The sequence below is a fragment of the Dunckerocampus dactyliophorus genome, chromosome 21, assembly GCF_027744805.1.
Source record: "Dunckerocampus dactyliophorus isolate RoL2022-P2 chromosome 21, RoL_Ddac_1.1, whole genome shotgun sequence".
Classification (NCBI taxonomy): Eukaryota; Metazoa; Chordata; class Actinopteri; order Syngnathiformes; family Syngnathidae; genus Dunckerocampus; species Dunckerocampus dactyliophorus.
Window position 1 is genome coordinate 5867791 of NC_072839.1, and position 27921 is coordinate 5895711.

The 27921-nt window shown below is 40.7% G+C and overlaps 6 protein-coding genes across 8 annotated transcripts; 3 read left to right on the forward strand and 3 right to left on the reverse strand.

Annotated features, from left to right (window-relative positions):
* Nucleotides 1-1550: 1550 nt before the first annotated feature.
* Nucleotides 1551-6945, forward strand: LOC129173749 (gastrula zinc finger protein XlCGF57.1-like). Its single transcript, XM_054764843.1, has 3 exons — nt 1551-1803; nt 2077-2241; nt 3669-6945. Exons 1-3 carry the CDS (start codon nt 1707-1709, stop codon nt 5255-5257), a joined length of 1851 nt encoding a protein of 616 aa, XP_054620818.1. The 5' UTR covers nt 1551-1706; the 3' UTR covers nt 5258-6945.
* On the reverse strand, nt 4542-8333 carry LOC129173756 (zinc finger protein OZF-like). The gene is made up of 2 exons (XM_054764850.1): nt 7964-8333; nt 4542-7361 (listed from the first exon to the last, which is right to left on the reverse strand). Exons 1-2 carry the CDS (start codon nt 8091-8093, stop codon nt 6169-6171), a joined length of 1323 nt encoding a protein of 440 aa, XP_054620825.1. The 5' UTR covers nt 8094-8333; the 3' UTR covers nt 4542-6168.
* Nucleotides 8334-9334: 1001 nt separating this feature from the next.
* LOC129173750 (gastrula zinc finger protein XlCGF57.1-like) lies at nt 9335-13002 on the forward strand. Its single transcript, XM_054764844.1, has 3 exons — nt 9335-9547; nt 9854-10018; nt 11299-13002. Exons 1-3 carry the CDS (start codon nt 9451-9453, stop codon nt 12816-12818), a joined length of 1782 nt encoding a protein of 593 aa, XP_054620819.1. The 5' UTR covers nt 9335-9450; the 3' UTR covers nt 12819-13002.
* Nucleotides 13003-15436: 2434 nt separating this feature from the next.
* LOC129173755 (zinc finger protein OZF-like) lies at nt 15437-19590 on the forward strand. The gene is made up of 3 exons (XM_054764849.1): nt 15437-15716; nt 16002-16163; nt 18117-19590. Exons 1-3 carry the CDS (start codon nt 15620-15622, stop codon nt 19277-19279), a joined length of 1422 nt encoding a protein of 473 aa, XP_054620824.1. The 5' UTR covers nt 15437-15619; the 3' UTR covers nt 19280-19590.
* A 1529-nt stretch (nt 19591-21119) lies between these two features.
* Nucleotides 21120-24792, reverse strand: LOC129173767 (zinc finger protein 514-like). 3 transcript variants are annotated; one of them, XM_054764870.1, is made up of 3 exons: nt 24385-24792; nt 23675-24160; nt 21120-22063 (listed from the first exon to the last, which is right to left on the reverse strand). In XM_054764870.1, exons 1-3 carry the CDS (start codon nt 24578-24580, stop codon nt 21900-21902), a joined length of 846 nt encoding a protein of 281 aa, XP_054620845.1. In that variant the 5' UTR covers nt 24581-24792; the 3' UTR covers nt 21120-21899. The 3 variants fall into 3 exon arrangements, with proteins under 3 accessions (XP_054620845.1, XP_054620846.1, XP_054620843.1); XM_054764871.1 differs by having other exon boundaries at nt 21915-22063; nt 23655-24160; XM_054764868.1 differs by lacking the exon at nt 21120-22063 and having other exon boundaries at nt 23066-24160.
* A 444-nt stretch (nt 24793-25236) lies between these two features.
* Nucleotides 25237-27616, reverse strand: LOC129173763 (oocyte zinc finger protein XlCOF20-like). Its single transcript, XM_054764864.1, has 2 exons — nt 27113-27616; nt 25237-26471 (listed from the first exon to the last, which is right to left on the reverse strand). Exons 1-2 carry the CDS (start codon nt 27306-27308, stop codon nt 25417-25419), a joined length of 1251 nt encoding a protein of 416 aa, XP_054620839.1. The 5' UTR covers nt 27309-27616; the 3' UTR covers nt 25237-25416.
* Between the last annotated feature and the right edge of the window lie 305 nt (nt 27617-27921).

Genomic DNA, 27921 nt, shown 5'->3' on the forward strand with positions numbered 1-27921 from the left:
TGCGAACATTCTGAGATATGAACGCAAGCTGACTGGTCTATATTTTCATGTATTTTGCCTTATTGTAACTCCATATTTATACTGCTACATGCTTGACCAGTAGAGGGCACTGTGACACTGCTAATGGGACCAACAGGGGAGGAAGACGAGAGACATTGGAATGCTAATTTGTAGTTGCATGATACAACCCAGTAGAGCTAGTAAATAAAGTTATAAAGAGTTACTAGGCCTGCTTAATTCTACACCACCCACAGAACACTACCTCTTTTAGAAGAGTCTAACAACGACGATTTGTCCTTTTTTCAATGACTCCTCCTCCACCACCACTACCACCAACGACGTGTGCTTGACCACTCCTCTTCAAAGGTAAATAACATGTATCATTACGTATTATTATATCATTTTTATTATTGTTTTTTTCATTAATTATCCTCTTTTAATATTACTACTACATCCAAACTCATATTTACATACATACACATATACTGTATGTGTATACACGTACATGTAGTACCTATATCATTGGTAGTATTGCCTTTTGTTCGACTTACGAACAAATCGACTTGCGAACGCTCATCTGGAACCAATTGTGTTCGTAAGTAAGTTGGGGACCTAGTGTACTTCACATCATGAAGAAATATCCTCACGTGTGATTGGACGCATGGCATGTCAGTCAAAGCAAAGTTTTACCTCACGTGAGCATAGCTGCGATTGACAGCTGAAAACTGCCAATTTTGCTATCAGTCCGACACCAAGCAAATACAGAGCCAGCATTGCCGATGCGGATATAAATACGTTTTTAGGTATTTTGTCAAGATCATTGAATAAAGATTGCATTTGATTTGTTGATCCTGATTTTAATCAGAATAAAACACAGGACAGACATTTGTCATTAACAAACTTATCTGTGAACAATTTAATACTTTTTTAATACAATTTAATACGCCATCGATATTTGTATCGAAATTGGGGCACCAACTCTTACTGAATGGAATCGACTCTTTTGGCTCTTCTGATACACCACGAGACAGCAGTCATATGAAGATTCTCGGGCTAGCTTAGCTTGTTAGCTGCTAAACAAAGAGACACGGAAGTTATCAACACATCGCTTCGCAGACATCAAGTATGAGTGTAACGTGTTGTGATTGTGTGAAAATATGTAAAGTACAAATGCTATGAGAGCGTGGGTGAATCCGCGACTAACTGCGGCTGTTGATGAAATATTTGTAGTGACGAAGCCATCGCCATCTTGTGTCAGGAGGCACAGTTGAAGCTTCATGTGCACACGAAACCACCCACTGGCCAGGTGTATAATCACAGGCAGCTGTATTTTAACCACCTAATGTGTGAGGCATTGAGTTTTTGAGTCTGTTACGGCTTTGGTGGTGACTATGAATTAGAAAAATAGGACAAAATCAATTCTCTACACGAATTTTCAAATACGTGTATAATAAAATATTTGTAATGTATTCTGTGACCGGTAGGTGGTGGTAATGCACCTAATACCTGTAGCTGGTCTGCCACCGCCAATAAAAAACAAGGAGGAAGTAGCTAAACGCGGAAGTTAACGACACAGCAGTCAGACAACATGAGGCAAATGGCGATGACGACAAATTGTCAGGGAATGGCTTCAAAAGCATGAAAGAGTTAGAAAGAAAAGACAAACAGCGACCGCCGACTTCATTTCTGTGTGTTTTAGTGGCGCAATGGCGTCGGGTGAGGAAGAACTATCTCGAACAAGAGAGGAGTACGAGCGAGAACAGCTGGAGGTTTGCTCGACTAACATTTTCCTTCACAGTCAAGGTATGTTGACATGTTGTGTTTAATAATTTAACACGACTCCCCTGGTTAATATAAGGAATCAAGAGGACTGCATGAACGAGTTATGTTAAGCAGTATTATACTGTAAATATCTGATGCAAGATGGCGGCCAATGAACATGTTGATGTGAAGCAGATTGGGTTACACATACAGTAGCGATCAAACGTTTCGCTCGTTTATAGCTGTGAGTAAAGTCGTTCAAATTTGACAGGTATTGTAACTTTAACCACGTTTTTTTAACTGGCAATCCCGTAGATGGCCAGCAGCTGATTGGGCGTCAAGAACGTCCCACTCAGCCTCAGGGTGGGAGCTCCACCTTGAAGCAGGAGGATCTACAGTTTCCCAACATTAAAAAGGAAGAGGAGGAACTCTGGATTGCTCAGGAGGGAGGTGTGCCTGTGAAGACTGAAGACCATGAAGGTAAACCACTGAAGTCATCACAGCTTCATCACAGTCCAAGTGAGCAGAACTGACGGATAACCTCTGTTCGATTTTTTTTTTCATCCATGGTCCGCCATTCTGACAACGGGTGTGGGTATACTTGCCTTTGTAACACCCACATTTTTTGAGTCCTTCCAAATCCACCATGAAATACACATGACAGTACAGTTGTCCCTCGTCACTTTGTGTTTCGAATTTCGTGGCCGGACTCAGTCACAGGTTTTTAAAAATAAATGAATAAATTATCCATATTTAATAGTTGACTATGGCCTATTATTGGTCCAAAAATATGCACGTTTAAGCAAATTTTATGATTTCTTTGCTAAGTCTAAGAATGGCACTGCAACACCACAGTGCTTGTGGTTATCCTGCTCTGACATGGAGACACAAGACAGACACAAGGTTGTTCACTGTTGTGTGTGCGTTATATGAAGAAGTAAATAAGTTTGATGAATACGTTGTTTAATATGTAAGATTTAATTCATATTGTGCGCTAAATGAGAGTTGGTCTTAACATTAGAAGCTAACAGGCTAAATAGTCGATTAAGTGTTGTAGGTGCTCAGTTGAGCAGGGGTGTCCAAAGTGCGGTGCAGCTGCCATTTGAGGCCTGTGGCACAGAAAACCAAATCAAAACAACAAAAATGTAAAAAGAAAAAGGGGAAATGTTGACTATATCATTAATAACAAATAGCATTTAGTAACGCGACAATAACGCAATGCTTTGTCTTCATTATTTAGCCTTTTAAAAATATATAATGTCAAAATGGCCCCAGCCTTGAAGTTAAATTGGTTCCAGACCCAACTATGATGAGTGAATCTCTGCGAAGTAGGATTCCTTATTTATAAAGCAAATAGTTTCATAGTTGGAGCATAGAAAATTTGTTTACAACCTTCTACATACGTTAAACATTATTCAAGCCCTTTAGACATGACCTTTACACTCGTGTTACCCAATACAGCAGACATAATAAGAGAAAATGAGACATTTAAGACATAGATAAGACTTGTGCTCGTGTGTGTTGATGTAAATGTGTTCCGGGAAGACGAGAGAGATTCAAAGCTGCAATATTGGTGGTATATTGGAAGGGAAAAGCTTGTATAAGGACATCCCTAGGCATGGTGCTGCTCTTAATTATTTAAGGCAACTTTATTGCTGAACTTTCACAGCAAAATGTAATTTATCTTCATATTTATGATGCCATTTTTTTGTAACTGACATTTAAATAAAAGAAAAAGAGGCACATTTTCAGGTAATATTTATCATACATTGATGTTCCTCTCAACTTGTTACAACATGCTAACACACATTGTGCTAACACTCAGTCATAAAGTACTTCTATTCTCTTTTTAATCTTATTTACTTACATTTTTGTAAAGCATGTGTTTGTCTTCTTGTGTCCTGCAGATGTCAGTGAAGAACATCTTCAGCACAAGGAGCCTCAGCCCCCCCACATCAAAAAGGAGGAGGAGAGACCAGAACCCATCCAGAGTAAAGAGGAAGAAGAGGATCACAGAATCAGTCAAGAGGGAGAGCATCTTGAAGGACAGGTGGAGTTTCCAGTGATTGTTGTCCGTGTGAAGAGTGAAGATGATGAAGACAAAGGTCCAAGTGAGGAGAAAAGAGAAGTGGAGCCTCCGAGCAGCAGCTCAACTCAACACATGACAATAGAAGCTGATGGAGACCACTGTGGAGGATCACAAGCAGACAACCTCTTAGCTTTACTATCAGGTAGTGACGACACAACGTCACACTCTCCTGACACTGATGATGAAGACTCTAAAGCTGATCAGACATGTCACACTGACGACACACACTTGAAATGCTCTCAGTGTGATCAAACTTTTGAGCACATGAGAGCGCACACTGGATATAAACCATACTTCTGCTCAGAGTGTGATAAAACATACTCTGAGAAGGTACAATTGACAATACACAATAGGGAAAAACCTTTTACCTGTTCTCTATGTGGTTTAGGTTTTGGACGAAATCAGAATTTGAAAAGACACATGACAATACACACTGGAGAAAAACCATATTCATGTTCAATCTGCAACAGAAGCTTTCGTATCCAAAAAAACCTTGAAAGACACATGAGAACACACACTGGTGAGAAACCATTTTCCTGTTCAGTGTGTGGTACAGGTTTTGCACGAAATGATCAGTTGAAACAGCACATGACAGGACACACCGAAGAGAAATCACATTCATGTTCAAGCTGCAACAAACGCTTTTATGATAGAGCAAACCTTAAGAAACACATGACAGTACACACTGGTGAGAAACCATTTATCTGTTCAGTGTGTGGTACAGGTTTTGCACGAAATGGTCATTTGAAACAACACATGACAATACACCCCGAAGAAGAAAAACCATATTCATGTCCTAGTTGCAGCAAAAGCTTTCATTACCGAACAAACCTTAAAAAACACATGAGAATACACACTGGTGAGAAACCCTTCTCCTGTTCAGTGTGTGGTACAGGTTTTGGTCGAAATAGTCATTTGAAACAACACATGAGAATACACACTGAAGAAAAACCATATTCATGTTCTAACTGCAGCAAATGCTTTCGGAACCAAACAAACCTTAAAAAACACATGAGAATACACACTGGAGAAAAACCATATTCATGTTCAGTCTGCAACAGAAGCTTTCATGACCAATCCAACCTTAAAAAACACATAAGAGTACACACTGGTGAGAAACCATATACCTGTTTGGTGTGTGGTACAGGTTTTGCACAACAAGGTCATTTAAAAAGACACATGACAATACACACTGGAGACAAACCATATTCCTGTCCAAGCTGCAGCAAAGGCTATTTATACCAAACGAGCCTTGTGCGACACATGAGAGTACACACTGGTGAGAAACCATTTTCCTGTTCAGTGTGTGGTACAGGTTTTGGACAAAATAGCGTTTTAAAAAGGCACATGAGAATACACACCAGAGAAAAACCTTATTCGTGTTCTGTTGTGACTATTTTGAGTTAAGTTTTTAAAACAGGCAGGGAATTATTTAGTTTTGGTTTACATTAAAAGAGCTCTAGAAATATTTGTGGTGAAAAGATATGGGAAACCAGCTAATGGTAGTTATTTGAAAAAGAAGTGTGTTTTATTTTGAAGCTGGTTAACAGGACGTGAACGCTGCATGTGCTGTATTTGAACTTGATTGTATTCAAGCACTGATGAAGAAAGGTTTTCTCCTGCTCTGTAAGTTTCTATAACCATAAATCAATAAATATGATTTTATAGGATTTTGGTCACAGCATGAAACTGCCATTCATCACAATGAGACCTTGGCCTACACACGCACAACTGACTTCAGTGGTGAATGGAGGGTGCTTGAGCTCATCCAGTTCCTGCTGAACAAAGTTGAAAGCAGAGAAAGATCGCTGCTGCTCACCAGACCAGAGGACAATAAAAAGGACACGCTCTCAAGCAAAGTCATGTGGCAAGTTGACATCCTTCACTGAAAACAGACCTAAAAAAATGGGCCGTGCCCGAGGAATTTAATTTTCATTCCACAGATGGCCCGAGGCCATACTTTGGACTCCCATGCAGGTTTCAACAGGAAGGAGAAGTGTTGCCAGGCAACATAGGAGTGAATCCAAGCTCTGCCTTCTTGGGTCGGTCCCTTGTCAGGGGTTGGGCTTCATTGTGGAGGGTTTTATGCAGGTTTTTATAATTGACATATTTAAATAAAAGAAAATGAGGCACATTTTCAGACAAGCAGCATTTTATCAGACATTGATGTTCCTCTCAGCTTGTTACAATGTGTATCAACATGGCTGCACACAAATGTGGAAGTCATGAGGGAATTTGGTGGTTTACACACAGCAGCTCATCACTGTGTGACTTCTATGATTTGACATTCTTTTAGCACAGACTGCAAAGGAAAATGTTTATTCTCTGTTGTGTGTCAACATGTGTGCTGTCAAACTTGTCTTATACGAGTAACTTTTACCACAAAGTGTACAGCTAAAAGGTTTCTCTCCCGTGTGCGTTATCATATGTTTTACCATGCTACTTTTGTCGTAAAATCGTTTACCACAAGCTGAGCAACTAAAAGGCTTTTCTCCCGTGTGCGTTATCATGTGTGATGCCATGTTTGACTTTCGGGAGAATCGTTCCCCACAAACTGAGCATCTAAAGGGTTTTTCTCCGGTGTGCGTTCTCATGTGCGACACCATGTTTACCTTCACAGTGAAGCTTTTACCACAAACTGAACAACTAAAGGGTTTCTCTCCTGTGTGTGTTCTCATGTGTTTAACCATGCTACTGTTGTGGGAGAATTGTTTACCACAAACTGAACAACAAAAGGGTTTTTCTCCGGTGTGTATTCTCATGTGTGACACAATTGAAAACTTTTGAGCGAATGTTATGCCACAAACTGAGCAACTAAAGGGTTTCTCTCCAGTGTGCGTTCTCGTGTGTGCTGTCAGACTTGATTTCTGAGTGAAACTTTTACCACACACTGAACAGATGTATGGTTTTTCTCCTGTGTGTATTCTCATGTGCATTTTCAGATTACTACGGTCATTAAATGTTTTGCAACATTGAGAGCATTTAAAGTGTGTGTTGTAAGTTTGACATGTCTTATCAGCTTTAGCGTCTTCATCATCAGTGTCAGGAGAGTGCGACGTTGTGTCGTCACTATCTGATAGTGGAGCTAAGAGGTTGTCTGCTTGTGATCCTCCACAGTGGTCTTCATCAGCTTCTATTGTCATGTGTTGAGTTGAGCTGCTGCTTGGAGGCTCCACCTCTCTCTTCTCCTCACTTTGACCTTTTTCTTCATCATCTTCACTCTTCACAGGGACACCAATCACTGGGAACTCCTCACTGATTCTGTAATCCTCCTCTTCCTCTTTAATGTGGAGGGGCTGTGGCTCCTCCGCTTCCTCCTTAATGTGAGGGGGCTGTGGCTCCTCTGCTTCTTCTTTAATGTGGGGGGGACGTGGCTCCTTCTGCCCCACCTTAAAGTGGGGGGGCTGTGGCTCCTCCTCTTCCTTTTTAATGTAGGGGGGCTGTGGCTCCTTCTGCTTCATCCCAGAGCTCCACTCCTGCTGCTCAGGGTGAAGATGTTCTTCACTGACGTCTGCAGGACACAAGAAGACAAACACGTGCTTTAGAAGAAAGAGAGAACAAAAGTAGTTTTTGACTGACAATGTTAATACAATTAGATTTTTGGGGGTTTTCTCCCGTGTGTTCTGTTAAAAGTGTTTCAACAACAATAAAACCATGTTTTAGTATGTCATGTATGTATCAAGTATATTCTCCTATTTAGACCACAGCTCCCACATTCACTTGAAGACGAGCTACGACACGCTTTTATGTTCTTTCAATAAATAGTGTTGACAACAATGGTTGGTTGTTGAAAGATGATTGACAATAACAACTCAGTGATGCAGGTTGGTCTGCATCAGGTGGCAAAATTACCCATGAGACTACCAATGAAATTGATTACAATGTAAAATATCAATACAAATCATTGGTGACTGTATGACCTCTGTGTAAATATGTTGATACACTTTGTCTCTCATAATTATTGGGTGTCTGAAACGGTCTTGTTTATAGGAATAACAATATCAAAACAAAGCAGTCCATTGTCCTCCCGAAACAATGTACCCTCCTATCTTCTTAGGACTGTGGATAATAATTAAACGTTAGTAAACATGTGAGAGTAAGAATGAAACAAACCTGTTCTGTGTAACACAACTTGATGCTTCTTGAAAACAATGTCCAATAGTTGATGATGTCGCCCGTTGTCCTCTTTTGTTGGAGAAAGTTCCTCCTCGTACTCTGCTGTCGTTCTTTCGCACATTTTCATACAATCAAAACACTTTCTCTCTGCTTAACAACGTGTTGATAACTTCCACGTCTCTTTGTTAGCAGCTAGCACGCTAAGCTAACCCGAGACTGCGTCAATGTGCGTTTAGACTAATGTGTCCAGATACAAACAATTGTCAACGATGTTTAGTCTATTACGCGATTTATATGTGTACGCGTACGCATGGATTAAAAAAACAGGAAAAGTCCACCGCAATAACGTCTTCTCCATCAAACGCCATCTTGCTGTTTCCTCGTCCGGTTTTGTTGGGCAGCGCTCACCATGCATGACTTTAGAATGCTGCCACCTATCGGTGACTTTTGGCTACTACACGATACTGATGTACTGTGTCTCCAGTCTCCCGCTGTTTTTGACAACTACCATCTACTCCACATCATGAAGCAAGAGCCTCACGTGTGATTGGCCGCATGTCATGTCAATCAAAATAAAGTTTTACCCATGTCCTCACGTGAGCAGAGCTGAGATTGACGGCTGCAAAGTGCAAATGTTGGTATCAGTACAAAACAAAGTAAATACAGTGCCAGTATTGCCGATACGGATATTGATACTTTTTTACTTATTTCTTCAAGATCATCGAATAATTTGTTGATCTTGATTTTAATCAGGATAAAACACATGACAGATATTTTTTATTCACAAACTTATTTGTGAACAATTTATTACTCATCGTGTTGACGCCACCGGCGGGTGTGCAGTCCTCTGAAGATTCTCGGCCTAGCATAACTTGTTAGCTGCTAAACAAAGATACGCGGAAGTTCGCTTCGCAGACATCAAGTATGAGTATAAAGTGTTGTAATAAAACGTGCAAAATACAAATGCTATGAGAACGTGAGTGAATACGCCACTAACTGCAGCTATTGATTTAATATTTGTAGTGACGAAGCCATCGCCATCTTGCGTCATGAGGCACCAAACGCTAATTTGTCGAAGCTTCATGTGCACACGAAACCACCCAGTAGCCAGGTGTACAATCACAGGCAGCGGTATTTTAACCACCTAATGTGTCATGTGTGAGTTTTTGAGTCTGTTACGACTTTTGGTGATGACTATGAATTAAAAAATATATGACAAAATAAATTCTCTACACAAATTTTCAAATATGTATACAATAGAATATTTGTAATTTGCCCTGTGTCCAGTAGGTGGCGGTAATGCATCTAATACCAGTAGCTGGTCTGCCACCGCCAATAAAAAATAAGAAGGTAAAGGCGGAAGTTGACAACATTAGAAATGGCGCTGCAAAGTGTAATGGAATGGCTTCAAAAGCGTGAAAGAGTTGATAAAGAAAAGACAAATAACGACTGCTGACTAAATTTCTGGCAAGTTTGAAAGAATAATGGCGTCGGGTGAGGAAGGACTGTCTCAAACAAGAGAGGAGTACGAGCGGGAACAACAGGAGGTTTGCTCGACTAACATTTTGCTTCACAGTCACGGTATGTTGGCATGTTGTGTTTAATCATTTAAAACACTTCCCATGGTCAATGAAATGAATCAAGAGGCCTGCACGAACGAGTTGGGTTTTTAAGGAGTACTGTACATATGTGTACTTTAAATATCTGATGCAAGATGGCGGCCAATGTACACTGTTGATGTGGAGCAGATTGGGTTACACATACCTGTGCAGTACCCGTCAAAAGTTTAGCTCATTTATAGCTGTGAGTAAGAACGTTCAAAATTTGACTGGTATTGGAAATGTACCCACAGAATTTGTTTCACTTAAAATCCTTTGTATCCTGCAGACACCCAGCAGCAGATTGGGCGTGAAGGATGTCGCCCTGAGTCTCAGGGTGGGAGCTCAACTTTGAAGCAGGGGGAACCACAGCTTCCCAACATTAAAGAGGAAGAGGAGGAACTCTGCATTGCTCAGGAGGGAGGCGTGCCTGTGAAGACTGAAGACCATGAAGGTAGACCACAAAGCCCTCACAGTTTCATCACAGGCCAAGTGAGCGGAACATACCCATAGCCTCTGTTCGATTAAGTTTCAACAGATTTTCATCCATGGTCCACCATTCTGACAAGAGGTGTGGGTATACTTGCCTTTTTTAACCCCCTCATTTTTTGAGAACGCATGGTGCATAATACACAAGTGGCTTTCTGGCAACCGGTTTATTCGAAGCGTGTCCTCCCAAATCCAACGTAAAACTGAGTGACAACACATATGACTACAGTTGTCCCTCGCCACTTCGCAATTTGAATTTCACGGCTTGACTCTGTCACATGGCTATTTAATGGCTGACTGTGGCCTATTATTAGTTTTTTAAAAAACAACTCATATTTAAGCAAATTTTATGAATTCTTTGCATAAATTAAGTGATTGTTAAGCATAAAAATTGCTAAATGAACAGAAATTCAAATATAAGGCATTCAGAAGACTCATTCAAAAACTTTATATGTAGTATTCTGCACTGGGCACTAGGTGTCAGTAAAGTTTCATTGATGAAACAACCACTGCAGGATGTACGCTGTCCAGAAACTCTCCCACTGCTAACGTGTGAGTCTATGTTATTAATGGACAATTGGACAATTTAGAGTCACATGTTTTTGGAATGTGGGAGGAGTACGAACATGCAAACTCCATTCTCCCAAGGGAGAATCGAACCCAGATCTGTGGCCAACATGCTAACCACTAGACCACCGTGCGGCCTGTAAAGGGATGTCAATTTTGGAAATATAGATCATTAATTTATTCAAAAAATAATATACATTTAGAAATCCTCCAGTTTTTGCATGTTTCATGTTTGACTGTCCTTGAACGCACCATGTACCACGCTATACCGATAGACTACTATACTGTATTTTTACTCTTTTTCTTTCACCTCATATTTGGTCCCAAATGCCGATACTATGTGGGAATGTGACAGAAGCTTCCGAATAGGCGTCCGAGTCTATGCCTGCCGTTAACTAGCAACTCGTACCCTAATTTTAGCTCGCAGTTTGAAGCCTCTCATCTAAAAATAAAACACTTGTTAATTGGGACACTGATATGCCAAGATACCGCTGCATAAATGACAATGAAAAAATACCGGCAGGAAGGAAACTTACTTTGACAGCCATAGTGTCGACATGCTCACGCACAAAGAATCTTTGTGTTAACATCATCAGTCATAAAGTACTTCTTTTCTCCTTTAGTCACATTTGCTTACTTTTTTTGTAAAACGTGTGTTTGTCTTCTTGTGTACTGCAGACGTCAGTGGAGAACATCTTCAGCACAAGGAGCCTCAGCCCCTCCACATTAAAAAGGAGGAAGACGAGGATCACAGAATCAGTCAGGAGGGAGAGCATCTTGAAGGACCGGTGGAGCCTCCAGTGATTGGTGTCCCTGTGAAGAGGGAAGATGAAGACAAAGGTCCAAGTGAGGAGAAGAGAGAAGTGGAGCCTCCAAGCAGCAGCTCAACTCAACACATGACAATAGAAGCTGATGGAGACCACTGTGGAGGATCACAAGCAGACAACCTCTTAGCTTTACTATCAGGTAGTGACGACACAACGTCGCACTCTCCTGACACTGATGATGAAGACTCTAAAGCTGATGAGACATGTCACACTGACAACACACACTTGAAATGCTCTCAATGTGATCAAACTTTTGAGTGCATGAGAGCGCACAATGGAGAGAAACCATATGCCTGTTCAATGTGTGGTAAAAGACATTTTGAGAAGGTACAATTGACAGTACACACAAGAATACACAATAGGGAAAAGCCTTTTACCTGTTCAGTGTGTGGTATAGGTTTTGGACGAAATGAGCATTTGAAAAGACACATGACAATACACACTGGAGAAAAACCATATTCATGTTCAACCTGCAGCAGAAGATTTCATGACCAAGCAAACCTTGAAAGACACATGAGGATACACACTGGTGAGAAACCATTTTCCTGTTCCGTGTGTGGTACAGGTTTTGCACGAAATGATCATTTGAAACAACACATGAGAATACACACTGAAGAAAAAACATATTCATGTTCAAGTTGCAGCAAAAGATTTAATGACCAAGCAAACCTTAAAAAACACATGAGAGTACACACTGGAGAAAAAACATTTTCCTGTTCAGTGTGTGGTTCAGGCTTTGGACGAAATAGTCATTTGAGACAACACATGACAGTACACACTGAAGAAAAATCGTATTCATGTTCTGAATGCAGCAAATGCTTTCGTAACCAAACAAACCTTAACAAACACATGAGAATACACACTGGTGAGAAACCATATTCATGTTCAAGCTGCAACAAAAGCTTTCGAGACCAGTCAAACCTTGCAAAACACACGAGAATGCACACTGGTGAGAAACCGTTTCTCTGTTCAGTGTGTGGTACAGGTTTTGGACAAAATAGTGACTTAAAAAGACACATGAGAATACATACTGGAGAAAAACCACATTCGTGTTCGAGCTGCAACAAAAGCTTTTGTAACCGAACAAGCCTTGTACGACACATGAGAATACACACTGGTGAGAAACCATTTTCCTGTTCCGTGTGTGGCACGGGTTTTGGACAAAATAGTGTTTTAAAAAGACACATGAGAATACACACTGGAGAAAGACCATATTCATGTTCAAGCTGCAACAAAAGCTTTCATGACCAATCAAACCTTGTACAACACATGAGAATACACACTGGAGAAAAACCATATTCCTGTTCAGTCTGCAACAAAAGCTTTTCTCATCGAACATTACTTGTAGTACACATGAGAACTCACTGGTGAGAGAGTGTTGACTTGCAGTGTGTGTGATGAAAGATTCTCTTATCAGTACCAAGTTAACAATGCTGTTATATTTAGTGCTGGTGAAAACAGCAGCAGTAAATGAAGCCCTTTTTTTGCGCAGACCTGTCAGTCAGGGGCCCTTACAACTATACAGTACCCTTGTGTTTTATAATGTACTTGTGCCATTTAAATGATATAAAGATGTTTTTAAAAAGCTGTGAGAGTGTCAGTCCGTTTTTGTTGAAAACTGTTACTTGTTCCTGGACACTTTGAACGCATCTGCATCCCATTCATCCTCTTTGGGGTTCAAGTAAAGTTGGCTCTCTCCTCAGTTCGACCATTGCCCTTCATCAGTCTGCATGTGGCACTGTGTAAGTGCAAATGTGCTCACAAAAACGTCCTTGTTAGCATCTTGCTAGTTGCTGGGTTTCACGCTGTGTTGTTGGCTACAAAGGACACAGTCCTGACGTAGGAGCGCAAATTGCTGGTTGGGTCACTAGTTGTCACATGATACGGTAGATACTATATGATACGATAAGATATGGCCATCCAGGATTGCAAAAAAAAAGTAAAAACATAACAAAAGTAAAGGGGATCAAGCAAAATGGCATCAGTGGCAGGCGGTGCATTTGTTACCTGGGCCTTCAGTGCGGATTGGTCTGCCCGAATTTTTCTTGACAGACACTGTGAGGGCCAGTATTATTAAAAAAGTAATGACAATATATATGTTTCGGTGCGCTCAAGGAGCAAAGTGTGTTACCCTAGAATGCAATGACATGATGCAGTCAAAAAGGCTTTTTAGCACAGAAACCAGGGACACGTAGCTTGAACCAAAAATAAACCAGGGCTTGACAAAGCACACACCAGACTCCCAACATTTACTTGGTACAGATCAGCATGTAGCACCCCAACCAACAGAAGAAATAATCCAGCAACAAAGAAACGACTCAATTTAACCCGCTAAACTCGCTTCACACAATACCACCAAAATCTGACAAGTAGACTGTTTTGTTTGTGCAATAAAGAGATTATTTATTGAACACCTCATCACCATCACCCTTAGCACATCCGGGTCGACGTTACAATACCGTATTTATCCTTAATGATGGTTGCAACAGTCAAGCGATTGAAACAAGTGCGGTCAATATTGAGCGTATAATGTAATATTCCGTATATAAGCATGTAACTAGAAACTTAAGCTGACAGATAACTGATTATAAAGCAGGAAAAAGTGGCCTAAATAACATACACACATTTTGTAGAAATGTAAAAAAAAAGGGCCCCAATGATTAGGTTAGGTAAATAAGATCTCTTGTGTATTTATAATTGCTCTTTAACCAAGCAAAAATATGTTTTTTCCGATTACTTGAAAATATTTTCAGTAGAATACTCGATTACTAAAATATTCGATAGCTACAGCCCTAGTCTGTCTATTTCCGCGACGGAGCGCCGCGGCCATCTTGTTTACGTATGTGTTCCACAGCGGAAGAAGATGCGCGTGTCTTCGTCACTTGAACGTACAGGCGGCAGTGCGTAGGGATACGGCGGGAGACAGATATAACGCCGAGCGTTTTGTGAGGTTTGAGTTTTTTGAGAAGGCATTTTTGTGATGCGAATGTCTTAATCTTCTGAACGCATATTGTTTTGAGAAGCCAAACTCTTTACGTAATTGTCCACGGCAACTCAGTGGAACTACGTTCTTCATCACAGAAATCTGAAAGCTGATCCCTCCAATACTAGATAGTGAGGTTCTAAAATGTATTCATTTCAGGAAATATATACCATTAACATGAACACAGTGGAAAGTAAGTACATTGTTAAAATCCTGTATAAGTGTGCAACTGATACGCTGTTGGTGAGAATCACTTTTTCTTCCCCCTGGACTGCTGCGATACGTCAACGTCGCCGCCATATTGGATGTGTCAAGGCTGCGCTGTAAATGAATACAAGTGAATGCACTTACTTTCATAAAGCGCCTTTATACAAAGAAATCTAACTTAATTCCTCTCGTTTATGCATTCGCGCACGTACTAATATACCTGGGAAACAGTTAGGTGCCTAAAACAATCACAATCACATTTTGTAAAAGTAGCTCTCACAAGGAAAAACGTTGGTGACCCCCGATGTACATGGCAGTGTTGACGGTTATATTTGTGATCATTTTTTCCTTGTTATTTTATTTTCATTTTTTTCTCCATGTCCCCTTGGGGGCTCCGTAGGTTCTCAATAAATGATAACGCCATTTCCGAATTACTTAAACTGTGAAACAGTGGCACGTTCATAGACGATTTTAAGCTGAAAGCCTGGAGATAACCTGGTCGGTTCAGCAATGTTTCCCTGAAAATTCCTGTCAAACAAAATGGCAAGTTCCTCAGAATGATTACAGCCACGACTAAAATAAATAATAATCACAGGCATCTGTATTTTAACCACCTAATGTATGAGACATTGAGTTTTTGAGTCTGTTATGGCTTTTGGTGGTGACTATGAATTAGAAAATATATGACAAAATCATTTCTCAATTTCAAATATATGTACAGTATAATAAAATACTAGTAATGTATTCTGTGTCCAGTAGGTGGCGGTAATGCACCTAATACCTGTAGCTGGTCTGCCACCGCCAATGAAAACCAAGGAAGTAGAAGCTAAACGCGGAAGTTGACAACATAACAGTCAAGACGACACGAGGCAAATGGCGATGGCGATAAAGGGTAATGGAATGGCTTCAAAAGTATGAAAGAGTTGATAAATACAAGACGATTAGTGACTGCTGACGAAATTCTGGGGTGTTTGAAAGAACAATGGCGTCGGGTGAGGAAGAACTGTCTCGCACAGGAGAGGAGAACGAGCGAGAACAATTGGAGGTTTGCTCGACTAACATTTTGCTTCACAGTGAAGGTACGTTTACATGTTGTATTTAATCATTTAACATAACCCCCATGATTAATACAAGAAATCAAGAGGACTGCATGAACGAGTTGTATTTTTAAGCAGCACTGTACTGTAAAATCTGATGCAAGATGGCGGCCAATGGACACTGTTGATGTGGAGCAGATTGAGTTACACATACAGTACCGATCAAAAGTTTCGCTCATTTATAGTTCTGAGTAAGCACGTATAAAAATTTGACTGGTATTGTAAATGTAACAACAACTATTACTGAAAATCTTTTCTATCCTGCAGACGGCAAACAGCTGATTGGGCGTCAAGGATATCCCCGGCAGACACAGGACGGTAGCTCAACTTTGAAGCAGGAGGATCCACAGCTTCCCAACGTTAAAGAGGAGGAGAACCTCTGGATTGCTCAGGAGGGAGGTGTGCCTGTGAAGACTGAAGACCATGAAGGTAAACCACCAAATGCCTCGTAGCTTCATCACAGTCCAAGTGAGCAGATCAATCTGATAACCTCTGTTAGGATTCATTTTCAACTGATTTTCATCCGTGGTCCACCATTCTGACAAAGGGTGTGAGTATACTTGCCTTTATGACCCCTTCGTTTTTTGAGAACGCATGGTACATGATACACACGCACAAGTGGCTTTCTTGTAACCGGTTTATTCAAAGCGTGCCCTCCCAAATCCACAGTGGAAACTCAGTAAAATACAGATGACAGTTCCGCTGTTTCGAATTTCGCGGCTTGACTCTTCACTGGTTGTCAAAAATGAATACATGAATAAATGACCACTGTTTTATGGTAGACCACGGCCTATTATTTGTCAAATATGCATATTTAAGCACATTTTATGACGTCTTGGCATAAATTAAGCATTTTTAAGCATAAAAATGGCTAAATGACTGTCCAGAAAACTCCCCCACTGCTAATGTGTGAGTCTGTTATGTCATATTAATGTCTATTATGTCTTATTTCCTGTGGGTATGTCTATTATATTGGGTAATTAAATTCTAAAGGGTGGTATTTCATGTCGAGAGGCCTCTAATAATGTCAGAAATTGTATTTAGAAGGTCGTAAACGGGTTTTCTATGCTCTAACTATGAAAATATTCCATTATATAAATAAGGGATCCCACTTTGCGGAAATTATGGCCTATTAGTAAACAAAATGCATATTTAAGGAAATTTTACCTTTTTTTAATACCTAAATCAAGGATTTTCAAGCATAAAAATGGTTAAACTAAGTAAAATACAAATATAAGGCATTAAAAGACACATTCGAAATTGTGATATTTAGATAGATCAACACTTTATTCATCTCCAAGAGGAATACACATTTCCAGTAGTTCTGCAAAAATGTCTTAGTAACCTTATACACTTAAGAATAAAACAAACAAAGCAAGATGGGAGAGATAAGAAAATGGAATAAGAATAAATACATACATATGGAACAGATCACTTCAAATTTGTAGTGCAATAAATTCATAATAAGGTAATAAGTCCAGCCTTGTGTGTGTTTGTGTTGAAAAGCCGCATGGCGTGGTAAAGGAATGATCTGCTCAGTATTCTACACTGGTCACTAGGTGTCAGTAATGTTATTTTAATGTTTGGTGAAACGTACAAGCGCCAGATTTGATCGCCGGAACAACAGGATTTTATTGCATGTTTGAGTTATCGCACAACAGGCACAATAATAACATCACCATCAAAATCCTAATAATAACACAGGCAACTCTTGCGGCTGCGGTCCATGCCAAGCTACAACTCAACTCTGAACCCCTGACATGTCCAGAACACACAGGAGCAGGAGTTTTATTTGTGTCTTAAATGGCTTAAATGATTTTTCATGTCTCGAGGTCTCTAATAATGTTAAAAACCGTATTTAGAAGGTTGTAAACAGGTTGTCTATGCTCTATGAAAATATTCATTTTATATATTATCAAAATCCAAATAATTAAAATATCAAAATGAAGGCAACTCTAAACTTGGGAATAAAAACCCATTTAGATGACATCTTGTAGTGAAACATACATACAGAAATGCAACAAGTGCACATGAGGCAAGTGGTGATGAGTACCTTTCACATTTGAACCAATAGATACTTGGGTATCCATACTCAACGGTACCAAATTTCGGTACTTTTGTGTCTCCGTAGTAATAAGTGTTCATTTGTTTAATAATAAAATCCCCACATGTTTCAGTTTAACATTTCATTTCTTGATATATAAACTTCAACAAATATCACCAGTGGGGTTTTTTTCTTGGCCCACTGCAGATAACCTTGACAAATAGAACAAAAGACATAATGTGATGACGTAAATATGTGTATTTTTTAGTGTTTTTACAAAATGACACAAAATATATAATAGTGAGTAATTCACACAGTAGTTCCTATATGTCCTGCAGATGCTCAGAAGCTGTTTGGACGTCAAGAATGGAGACACACTTTAAATCGTAAGGATCCACGGCCCCACCACGTTAAAGAGGAAGAGGAGGAACTCTGGATCACTCAACAGGGAGAGTGTCCTCTAGAGCTGGAGGAGACCAATCTCACCAAGTTGCCGCTGACAATTGTCTGTGTGAAAATTGAAGACGAAGAAGAAAAAACACCTGAGTCCTCACAGCTTCATGGCAGTCCAAGTGAGGAGAAGACAGGGGCGGAGTCTCCAGGCACGTTCTCACCACAACACATGGCAACAGGATCTGATGAAGACCACTGTGGAGGATCACAAGCAGACAACCTCTTAGCGCCGCTATCAGATAGTGACGACATGTCACACTCCCCTGATGATGAAGACCGAGTCGACAGCCACGAATCTTCGAGCAGCGATGCAGACTGTGAAGGTGATATGAGGGCTCAAACTGACAGACTCTCTGAAGAGAAAAGAGTTAAAGAATGTTTCATTTGCTCAGTTTGTGCTAAGACGTTTACTAAAAAGGGCACTTTGACTCGACACATGAGAACGCACAAAGGAGAAAAACTTTTTAGTTGCTCTGTTTGCGGTAGACGATTCTCTCGAAAGTCACATAAGGAGTCTCACATGAGAACGCACACAGGAGAAAAACCCTTTAGTTGCTCAGTTTGTGGCATAACATTCTCTCAAAGGTTTTCAATTGTGTCACACATGAGAACACACACTGGAGAAAAACCCTTTAGTTGTTCAGTTTGCGGTAAACAATTCTCTCACAACAGTAGCATGGTAAAACACATGCGAACACACACAGGAGAGAAACCTTTTAGTTGTTCAGTTTGTGGTAAAAGCTTCGCTGTGAAGGTAAACATGGTGTCGCACATGAGAACGCACACCGGAGAAAAACCCTTTAGATGCTCAGTTTGTGGGGAACGATTCTCCCGAAAGTCAAACATGGCATCACACATGATAACGCACACCGGAGAAAAGCCTTTCAGTTGCTCAGCTTGTGGTAAACCATTCTCTGACAAAAGTAGCATGGTAAAACATATGAGAACGCACACGGGAGAGAAACCTTTTAGTTGTACACTCTGTGGTAAAAGTTACTCGTATAAGACAAGTTTGACAGCACACATGTTGACACACAACAGAGAATAAACATTTTCCTTTGCAGTCTGTGCTGAAAGATTGTCAATCCATAGAAGTGTAAAGTCACACGTGAGAAGCACCCAGAAAGCGACGAGCTGCTGTGTGGAGACCACCAGGTTCCCTCATGATTTCCTCGTATGTGTGCAGCTAAGGACAGCAACTGTATAAATCCAATCCAACATTATTACCAATGTTGTTATTACTTGTGGGAGCCAGATTACACTTTTGCATGTTTTGATAATAGATACTTACAGTCTGGCTTCATGAGGGTGGGGTTATGCTAAATTGTGTAGTGATTAATAAAAGTCATGTGAAAACCATTTGACTTACCATATGTGAAGTTTGTGTTAGGAGATGAGCATACGTTACTGTTGTCTCTAAGAGAACGTGCCTATTGAGCACACGGAGGTACGGTACTCTCACACAGATGACACCTTTCTTGTAGTGTTTTGCTGTTTGCACAACAATACAATAAAGAAATGCACGAGCGCTGTGGAAGGAAAATACTTTGATTCTTCTTTACTGTACATCAGAGCCCTGTGGGAGTTTCTACATGGTAAACCCAATTACGTTTGGCTTTTTCACAAGTTTTTCAGAACTTGAAATGTTTTAATGACTTGCTACTACTAAATACCTTTTAATTACAGATAAAAATCCATTGCTCATGAGGTCAACTGGTATCAGTTGAATTACTCCTAACGTTTTAAGTTTTCATATATCAACTCAAACAAGTTCAGTTAATAAGAAAGTCTCCAGCTCCCAATCCATGGGAATAAGTTAACAGATCATTTGAAAAGTAATTCAACGGAACTTCATATGATACGTACCGAAACACGGCCAAATATGCTAACACAAACCATGTTTTCGTAGTTTTACAATTATAATTTTACCTGCAGAAGGCACTTTGAATTGCATATAAATGACGACAGTGGTGTGAAAAAGTGTTTGACATGCTTGTCACACTTAACACACAACTCAACACAAAATGCAATTTTAAATGAAACTTTTATTATTAAGGGAGAAAAAAATTCAGACCTTCATGGCCCCGTGTGGAAAAAGTGATTGCACACCCACCTGTTAAAACATAACTGAGATTAATTGAGATCTGTTGTCTGGAAAAGGTGATAAAGCCATTTCTAAAGCTTTGGGGCTCCAGCAAACCACAGTGAGAGCCATTATCCACAAATGGTGAAAACATGGAACAGTGGTGAACCGTCCCAGGAGTGGCCGGCCAACCAAAATGACCCCAAGGGTGCAGCGACGACTCATCCAAGAGGTCACAAAAGACCCCACAACAACATCCAAAGAACTGCCAGCCTCACTTGCCTCAGTTAAGGTCAGTGTTCATGACTCTAGTTCCAAGAAGAAAACCACTGCTGAACAAAAACAACACTAAGGCTTGTCTCAAATTTGCCAGAAAACAATGATCCAAAACACACCAGCAAGTCCACCTCTGAATGGTTGAAGCAAAGCGAAATGAAGACTTTGGAGTGGCCTAGTCAAAGTCCTGACCTGAATCCTATTGATATGCTGTGGTATGACCTTAAAAAGGCGCTTCATGCTGGAAAACCCTCCAATGTGGCTGAATGACAACAATTCTGCAAAGATGAGTGGGCCAAAATTCCTCCACAGCGCTGTAAGAGACTCATTGCAAGTTATCACAAACGCTTGATTGCAGTTGTTGCTGCTAAGGGTGGCCCAACCACTTATTAGCTTTAGGGGGCAATCACTTTATCACACAGCGACATGTAGGTTTGGATTTTTTTTCTCCCTTAATAATAAAAAGTTGTATTCAAAAACTGAATTTTGTGTTCAGTTGTGTTGTCATTGACTAATATTTCCATTTGATTGATGATATGAAACATTTAAGCGTGACAAAAATGCAAAGAAATCAGGAAGGGGCAAACACTTTCACACCACTATGTATATACATACTTATATATATACAGTATATATATTTATAAATATGAGTGTTTGTGTACATTCTACATGTATATCAGGGGTGCACGCACTTTTTCAGCACACGAGTTACAAATCAAAATGATCTATCTCTTCCTATAAAACAATAAAAAATCTAACCGGTCAACAATACTAACGAGTATTTCACATTCACATTGTTCAAGTTTACAGGCCGTCAAAGTAGATGAAGTCATTCAATAATTCACAATTGAAATCAATACAACAGTAAAGATAATTACACATAATTCCCCAATAGCGTTCATTATCCATATAGTTCATGTGTGAAAAAGTGTTTTCACACATTTTTTTTTTTGCATGTTTGTCACACGTAAATGTTTCAGATCATCAAACAAGTTTAATTATTAGTCAATGACAACACAACTGAACACAAAATGCAGTGTTGAAATTAAACCTTTTATTATTAAGGGAGAAAAAAAAATCCAAACCTGTAAAAAAGTGACGGTTATTGGAAAGTTAAAATGATCAAATTCTTGACAGTTTATTTTAAAGTCATTTACTGTTGCTGTTCTCACCAGCACACTTGTGATTGTTAACCTGGTACTTCGTGTGTGATGAAAGATAGCATTTAACACTTTCCTTCCACAGTGTATACTTTTGTGTATTTTCAAACATTGTTTTTGTGCAAAACCTACACAACACACTTAGCAGGTCAGAGCTTTCTCTCCACCAACTCCTCCAGATGCTCTCCCTCTTGACTGATTCTGTGGTCTTCCTCTTCCTCTTTAATATGGACGGCCTGTGGCTCTTCCTGCTCCACCCTGCATGTCCACTCCTGCTGTTCAGGGGGATGATCTACCGGTACTTCACTGACATCTGCAGGACACAAGATGACAAACACATTTAGAAAAGTTCAGCTGTGTTCCGTCACATGAGGCATTGTCCTGGACCAGCATAGACTGTATGTAGTGTATTGACAGGAAATGGCGTTCTAACCACCGGAAATCGTTCAACATCACGTCTTTTCTTTTTGAGGCCGCTGCTTGGAATTGCTGGGTTTCGCGTGACGTAACATCCGGTTGTTGCAAGCCCTGCCTCATAGAGATGGGGGGGGGCAGTTGCTCTGTGTAACACAACTTCCGGCTTCTTGGAAACGTTGTCTAGTAGTTGACGTTGTCGCTCGTTCTCCTCTTTAGTTCGACAAAGTTCCTCCTCGTACTCTGCTATCGTTTTTCCGAACGCTACAGATATTTCTTCTACAGCCGCAATAAGTCGCTGATTCACCAGCGCTCTCAGCATTTGTACTTTTCACATTTTCACACAGTGCTGCTTAGCGATGTGTTAACTTCGGCGTCAGCTAGCAAGCTAGGTTAGCCTCAGAAGCTTCATCGTTCACTGAGACGAGTTTATCCTGATATGAATAATGAATAATGTGTAGTCTAGATACGACAGACAACAATACAAAAGTAGAAATGAAGGAATTAACGCGGACTTAAACTACAGTGCCTGCTAATCTTTTTCCTTTCATTGTTTACTACTTCCGGTAGTACACAGCTATTCCATTCTAGTGAATTACTGCCTCCTTCAGGTGAGGAGGTGTCACTACACCCTTAACCTATAAAGTGGGTGGTGAAGTAGAGTGAATGAACAATACCCATTCAGTGTACGCTAAAAGCAGCGGTAGATAGAGGAAAGCAGACAAGAGCAGGAAAATACACCAGCTGAGAGGAAAAAGACGCTAAATGCGAACAGACTGGCTCGCTAACCAGGCTAATTAAGGGCTAACAACAGCGTGGCTTTGCAGTCCCTCTTCTCGGCTCCAGTTTGCAATTTCATGAAATCAAACTGACACTTTTTAATTTTTAAAATTGCCTTTAAATGGTAGACGCATCATAAAAAGATTGTTACACACACAACCACGATGTCACATGTTATATGTGATGTCAGAAAATCAGAAGTTATCAAAGCCTTGATAGTTTATTTAAAGCCCTGTAGCTCTATTTACTGCTGCTGTTCTCGCCATAAGAGAATATTTCATCAACACACTGCAGCTCGACATTTTCTCACCAATGTTTATTCTTCTGTGAAATATTGTTTTCACGCAAAACCTATAAAACACACCGAACAAGCAAAAGGTTTCTTGCCAGTGTGTACTCTTGTGTGTGCTTTAAGGGTTCTCTCCAGTGTGCATACTTGTGTGTACTTTCAAAGACCAACTATGTATAAAACATTTACCGCACACTGAACAGGAAAAAGGTTTCTCTCCGGTGTGCGTCCTTGTGTGTACTGTCAAATGTTCCTTTCGACAAAATCTTCGACCACAGACTAAGCACATGAATGGTTTCTCATCAGTGTGTGTTCTCATGTGTCTTTTCCAACCTTGTCTTTGTCCAAAACCTTTACCGCACACTGAACAGGAAAAAGGTTTCTCTCCAGTGTGTATTGTTGTGTGTGCGTTCAAACTTGCCCTTGAGGAGACTCTTTTACCACATATTGAGCACACGTATGGTTTTTCTCCTGTGTGCGTTCTCATGTGTCTCTTCAGATTGCGACGGTCATTAAAAGCTTTGTCACACTCGGAACATTTAAAGTGTCTGCTGTCAGTACGACATGTCTTATCAGCTTTGGAGTCTCTATCATCAGCGTCAGGAGAGTGTGACGTTGTGTCGTCACTATCTGATAACGGAGCTAAAAGGCTTTCTGCTTGCGACCCTCCACAGTGGTCTATTGTCATGTGGTGAGTTGAGCTGCTGCTTGGCGGCTCCACCTCTCTCTCCTCCTCACTTTGACCTTTGTCTTCACCATCTTCACACTTCACAGGGACATAAATCACTGCGATATCAAAATGCTCTCCCTCATGACTGATGATGCGGTCCTCCTCTTCCTCTTTGATGTGAATGGGCTGTGGCTCCTCCTGCTCCGCCCTGCATCTCCTCTCCAGCTGCTCGGGGGGAAGATGTTCCTCACTGGCGTCTGCAGGACACAAGAAGACAAAGACGTGTTTTAGAAAAGTCCAGCTTTGCTCCGTTACAGGAGGGAGGCATTGTTCTGCGCCACCATATGTTCTGATAATGCCGCTGGGGAAAAAAAGGACAGAAACTCAAAATAAACTAGCTTCATGGTACAATTCACAGACATTTCGTGTTAATGAAGAGATCTACGGTTAGTAAACACGTGAGAGTAAGAATGAAAGACACCTGCTCTGTGTAACACGATTTGAGGGTTCTTGAATACAACGTCCAGTAGTTGACGTTGTCGCTCGTTCTCCTCTTTAGTTCGAGAAAGTTCCTCCTCGTACTCCGCTATCGTTCTTTCGAACACCACGCATATTTCTTCGACAGCCGCAGTCAGTCGCTGACTCACCAGCGCTCTCAGCATTTGAACTTTGCACATCCTCGCACGCTCGCAACACTTTTACACTCACACTAACTTCTGCGTTTGTAAGCAGCTAGCAAGCTAAGTTAGCCTGAGAAGCTTCAAAGTTCACTGAGACGAATTCATCCTGAAATTAAGAATTAATAATGTGTATTCTATATCCGACAGCCAAAAGTACAAACGTGGACTGAAGATTGTACTGCCCATCCACATATGATACGGCCTGCTAACCTTTTCCTTTCATGATTTACTACTTCCGGTAATACACAACTAGTACCTTCTCGTGAATTACTGCCTCCCGCAGGTGTGGAGGTGTCATTACATCCTTGACGTATGATTGTGTGGCGAAATAGGGTTCGTGTCAAGACAAATGAACAATGAACGATAGCCATTCAGTTTAAACTAAAAGCAGCGGTTTGTTCATTTATTTAATTGGGACAGTACATAGTGATGAACACATGAGCAAAAGCATTACGGTAAAAAAGCCGGAATTAGCTGCGATAGCTAAATTTCATCTGTTGTCCCAAGGCAGGCACCATAAAACAAACAAAAGCATAAACATTTACAAGAGGGTGACTTTTCAGTCACTCCTCCTGGTTTGAGTTTGCAATTTAATGGAATAAAACTGACTGACACACCGTTTTTTTTAAACAAATATTTTTTAATGCATTCTAATGTTAGACATTTATTAAAAAAGAATGTTACACACGCAACATAGGAAGTCAAAATCCATCCATCTTCTATGCCGCTTATCCTCATTAGGGTTGCGGGTATGCTGGGGCCTATCCCAGCTGACTTTGGGCGAGAGGTGGGTTACACCCTGGACTGGTATTATCAAAGTCTTGACAGTTTATTTAAAGTCCAGCAGCTTCATTTGCTGCTGCTGTTCTACCAGCACACTTGTGGGTGTTAAGCTGGTACTTGTAAGAGAATCTTTCCTCACACACACCGCATTTCAACACTTTCTCTCTCGTGTGGATACTTTTGTGTATTTTCAAATATTGTTTTTGCGCAAAACCCATACAGCACACTGGGCATGTGAAAGGTTTCTCGCCAGTGTGTACTCTTGTGTGTAACGTCAACTGTTGTTTTCGTACAAAACATTTACCGCACACTGAACAGGAAAAAGGTTTCTCTCCGGTGTGAGTCCTTGTGTGAACTGTCAAATTGACCTTTTGACAAAATCTTTTACCGCAAAATGAGCACATGAATGGTTTGTCGTCCGTGTGCGTTCTCGTGTGTATTTTCAAAGCTTGACTTTCTCCAAATTCTTTACCACAGACCGAACAGGAAAAGGGTTTCTCGCCACTGTGCGTTCTTACGTGTGCTTTCAAAGCTTGATTATGTATAAAACCTTTACCACACACCGAACAGGAAAAATGTTTCTCTCCTGTGTGTATTCTTGTGTGTGCTTTCAAATTCGCCTTTGAACAGACTCCTTTACCACAAATGGAGCACACGAATGGTTTTTCACCTGTGTGCGTTCTCATGTGTCTTTTCAGACCATAACGGTCATAAAAAGCTTTGTCACAGTCAGAACATTTGAAGCGTCTGATGTGAGTGAGATATGTCTTACCCGCTTTAGAGCCTTTATCATTCATTTGTGTGTGTGACGTTGTGTCGTCACTATCTGATAGTGGAGCTAAGAGGTTGTCTGCTTGTGATCCTCCACAGTCTGCGTCTATTGTCATGTGTTGAGTTGAGCTGCTGCTTGGAGGCTCCGCCTCTCTCTTCTCCTCACTTTGACCTTTGTCGTCATCTTCCCTCTTCACAGGGACACCAATCACAGGAACCTCCGCCAGTCCTTCAAGATGCTCTCCTTCCAGACTGATTATGTGATCCTCCTCTTCCTCCTTTTTGATGTGGAGAGGCTGAGGCTCCTTGTGCTGAAGATGTTCTTCACTGACGTCTGCAGGACACAAGAAGCCAAACGCATGCTTTAGAAAACTCCAGCTGCAATGTCTTTTTCAGTTGTCTTTTTAGTTAAGCACACATTGTTGTGATCACGTGGGCTTTATCCGGGCACTGCTGGACAGAAGTGCTGGAGTGGAGTCTGGAATGGTCCAATGTCGGACATTTTAGATGCAGGCCGATATAATCCGATACTCATTTTATCATGTTGATAATGGCTCGGTATCTGATATCAGTATTGGATAGTTGACATGTACAGTCCATATTTGCTATTACTAGAACAATGGTTTATTTCTAGACGTTGGGAGCCCCATACGTCACAACGCGCACTGATGGTTCGAAACAGACTGGTGGCCGTCCTTGCTTTGACTTTGGCGCTAACTTGTGCATATAATAACCACCAAGCTATTGAAAAACGTTGGCATGTAATGAGACATTGACGAGTTTATTTGCGGGTTTGTAACGGCGAACTGTGCGTCACTCTGTTTAGTGACAGATTGCTTTGACTTCACTCTTCCGCCAGATGTCGCTAATGATGCTTTTCACATTTTGAAGGAACGCCTCAAAGATTCATGAGGCTTTACTGTCAGAATTATCAAACATAAAGTTGGTAAACATGTGAGTAAGATTGAAACAAACCTGCTCTGTGTGACACAGCTTGATGCTTCTTGTCAACAGCGTAAAGTTGTTGACGTTGTCGCTCGTTCTCCGCTTTTGTTCGAGAAAGTTCCTCCTCGTACCACGCTATCGTTCTTTCGAATGATACAAATATTTCGTCAACAGCCGCAGTTAAACGCTGATTCACCACCGCTCTCAGCATTTGTACGTCACACATTTCCACACAATCACAGCGCTTTTCAGCCACACTTGATCTATGTTGAGCGAAGCTTTGACAACTCCCGCCTCTTTGTTAGCAGCTAGCTTGCTAAGCTAGCCCGAGAAACTTCTCGCGCACTGAGGAGTTTACCCTCAGTTTATCCTCCTGACACGAACAATTAACGATGTCATTTATATTACATAAATATGTACACGATAGAAAGCAAAGAGTAACAGTGACTTATTAGCGTCCTGCTTTCGCTCTTCTGCGATGTTTTAATAGCAGCTACTATCTTGTGACATGCGCAGAGAAGCTCCCCTTTTTCCTGCGACTTCTTCTTCTTTTGGTTCAATGAAGGTTTGCAACATGACTTCAAAGGTGCACACCGCCATCTACTGCATGGGAGTATGTATCATCGGCCATGCAACCTTCTTTACCTGATCACGCAAATAAAAATAAAAACCCTAGATTATATTATAGAGTTCTTTGTCCTTCAGATAGGCTGCGAGAGTTGATGCAATAACCAATAAACAATAACAATGTCGACAAGCTAATAGATAGATACATACTTTCTCCAAGAGAAATTCACATTTCCAGCAGCTCTGCAAAAACTACTAGCCATACGTGACGT

Coding starts and splice junctions, on each gene's coding strand:
- LOC129173749 (XM_054764843.1), top strand. CDS start 1,707: ATGGCGTCGGGTGAGGAAGAACTATCTCGAACAAGAGAGGAGTACGAG. Junction 1,804..2,076: donor CATTTTCCTTCACAGTCAAG/GTATGTTGACAT, acceptor GCAATCCCGTAG/ATGGCCAGCAGCTGATTGGG. Junction 2,242..3,668: donor GAAGACTGAAGACCATGAAG/GTAAACCACTGA, acceptor TGTGTCCTGCAG/ATGTCAGTGAAGAACATCTT.
- LOC129173763 (XM_054764864.1), bottom strand. CDS start 27,308: ATGTGTGACGTACAAATGCTGAGAGCGGTGGTGAATCAGCGTTTAACT. Junction 26,472..27,112: donor AGCTGTGTCACACAGAGCAG/GTTTGTTTCAAT, acceptor TGTGTCCTGCAG/ACGTCAGTGAAGAACATCTT.
- LOC129173750 (XM_054764844.1), top strand. CDS start 9,451: ATGGCGTCGGGTGAGGAAGGACTGTCTCAAACAAGAGAGGAGTACGAG. Junction 9,548..9,853: donor CATTTTGCTTCACAGTCACG/GTATGTTGGCAT, acceptor TGTATCCTGCAG/ACACCCAGCAGCAGATTGGG. Junction 10,019..11,298: donor GAAGACTGAAGACCATGAAG/GTAGACCACAAA, acceptor TGTGTACTGCAG/ACGTCAGTGGAGAACATCTT.
- LOC129173767 (XM_054764868.1), bottom strand. CDS start 24,580: ATGTGCAAAGTTCAAATGCTGAGAGCGCTGGTGAGTCAGCGACTGACT. Junction 24,161..24,384: donor AATCGTGTTACACAGAGCAG/GTGTCTTTCATT, acceptor TGTGTCCTGCAG/ACGCCAGTGAGGAACATCTT.
- LOC129173756 (XM_054764850.1), bottom strand. CDS start 8,093: ATGAAAATGTGCGAAAGAACGACAGCAGAGTACGAGGAGGAACTTTCT. Junction 7,362..7,963: donor AGTTGTGTTACACAGAACAG/GTTTGTTTCATT, acceptor TGTGTCCTGCAG/ACGTCAGTGAAGAACATCTT.
- LOC129173755 (XM_054764849.1), top strand. CDS start 15,620: ATGGCGTCGGGTGAGGAAGAACTGTCTCGCACAGGAGAGGAGAACGAG. Junction 15,717..16,001: donor CATTTTGCTTCACAGTGAAG/GTACGTTTACAT, acceptor TCTATCCTGCAG/ACGGCAAACAGCTGATTGGG. Junction 16,164..18,116: donor GAAGACTGAAGACCATGAAG/GTAAACCACCAA, acceptor TATGTCCTGCAG/ATGCTCAGAAGCTGTTTGGA.